This window comes from Fusarium fujikuroi, chromosome FFUJ_chr05 (assembly GCF_900079805.1).
Source record: "Fusarium fujikuroi IMI 58289 draft genome, chromosome FFUJ_chr05".
Classification (NCBI taxonomy): Eukaryota; Fungi; Ascomycota; class Sordariomycetes; order Hypocreales; family Nectriaceae; genus Fusarium; species Fusarium fujikuroi.
The window spans coordinates 3,057,188-3,059,213 of NC_036626.1; the positions used below are offsets into that span (position 1 = coordinate 3,057,188).

General features: G+C 51.5%; 1 protein-coding gene; it reads left to right on the forward strand.

The window, feature by feature from the left end:
* Window positions 1-400: 400 nt before the first annotated feature.
* Window positions 401-1,518, forward strand: FFUJ_07688 (uncharacterized protein; the record flags this gene model as incomplete). XM_023577968.1 has 2 exons in its annotated part: window positions 401-565; window positions 619-1,518. The coding sequence occupies 2 exons, from the start codon at window positions 401-403 to the stop codon at window positions 1,516-1,518; spliced, it is 1,065 nt and encodes a 354-aa protein (XP_023430946.1).
* Window positions 1,519-2,026: the final 508 nt, after the last annotated feature.

Sequence of the window (2,026 nt, forward strand, 5' to 3'; positions counted from 1 at the left end):
AACACACTCATTAACAGTACCAACTTGGACCAACTGGTTTGGCTGCTGACACTCCTTTGAACACCACCAACAACACATTACCTTCTATACAACAAAACCGATATTGGTTTTTCATTCAACGCCTTTTTATAACAATTCTGTTTCATTCTGCCTGAAACAGTTTCATCTTCTGAGGACTTTCCTTTCCGGTGTCTGTATTTTCGAGTTTAAATATTCTCGCTGGCTTAAACAGCACATCCGGCATTCGAACGATATCGCTCGCTTCGATCACACATTTGGCCTGGCTTCTTCTTCAAGACCAGCTTATACGACGACTTTCGACTCTTCGAAAAACGACGATTCTTTTCATCAACCTGACTTTTACTTTACGATACCCCATTGCGGATTTCAAGGCAGCACAATGAACAGCCGACCAATGAGCTCAGGCATGCCTCAACATCAGATGGCTCAGGCCCCTGCGCCTTATATCCCATCACGGGATTCCATGGACCGCCACGACTACGGAATTTCTAAGAACCGTAAGGCCTCGTCGACTGGCGGTGGACGTGCTTGGAGCGACGAGGAGGTGAGTCGACGTTGCTTAGCTGTGCCGGACCATATCACTAACACCAAGTTTAGGAGTCATATCTCATCCAAACTCGCCTCCAGAAGATGCCATATAAGTACATTGCAGCCCACCTCAAGAAGACAGAGTTGGCTTGCCGTCTTCACTACCATCAGCTCTCTCATGGCAGCAACCGACGCAACAAGCGTGCTGCCTCAGTCTCATCGGGTGCCTCCAACGACATCCCCCACACTCACCAGGTGAACGTCCCCAGCCCTGCACGAGAGACAGTCTCTCGTTCAGTTTCTCCTGGTGGAAGTGTGCGAAGTTACAGCCCTCCTCCCTGCAACGTCAACACTGCCAGCCACATCCAACTCCCCAGCATCGTTGGACCTAGCGATGTCACTCGTCTACCGTCCATTCTCCCAAAGCCATCTCGCATGTCTCTCCCACCTCCTGTCACCAACCAGTCATATACGACAACGATGGACGCTCCTGTTCAGATGCCTCATGCTGCTTTCCACCAGCGCGCAGCCTCGCTTCAACGAACAACACCTCCCCTGCGTCTTGACTGCTCAGTTGTGCCTACTCCTGGACCCGCATCTTCACCTCCTGCACACAACGCCTCGCATGTCGATCTTTCACGCCTACATTCCATCTACTCAACCCATCGTGCGTCTTTCTGGACCACCATCGCCAATGAGTATGGTCCTTCAGTGTCTCCCACTGTTCTCGAGCAGGCCTGGAAGACTGGCACCTGCTGCAGCCCTTCTTCCCTGACACCAATCACCCCCATCTCAAGCCCAGGCCAGGCCGAGAAGGATGCACAGAGCCAGTCCTACAACAAGGGACAGGACAAGACACGGATCTCTTCGATCCTTGGAATCGACGCCGACCCACGAACCGCTCGCGATCGGGATATCGTGAGACGGCTGGAAGAGGAGCGATTCGGTATGATGCAAACCGCTCACTGAACATGGACTCCTCGGGTCACGTCACCCTGTCTTGATCCTCATCCCGTCCAGAGGCGAGGTAATTTGGAATGAGGACAAGGTGAGACTGCAGCCTGGTCTCGCCTCATTGTATGATACGCCTCTTGCTTTTCGCATTTCGTTTCAATCACGGCATTGTTGCTCTCTCTACCACCAGAGGCACGCACACGACACGGCATATCTGCCATACACCTGGGCATTTTACTTGCGCCCGCACTCGTTTTCACGAAGTACATCACTTTCATTCTTTTCACTGTGCGCCTATACCGTTCTTATCTTACGAACAAAGTATTGTCTAGTGGTTGGGATCCAGTTCAGTACTGGATCCTTGAGGTGGAAAAAAGGAGGTAGATGCACGGCATTTGCTACACGACATGAAGAGCACTTGTCGGAGATGGAGGCAGACACTACTATACACCTTTTCCGTCCTATGCTTGGAGTAAAGACCTGTCCCGGGGTAGTGGAGAGAGTCATGGACTTTTCATTTGGT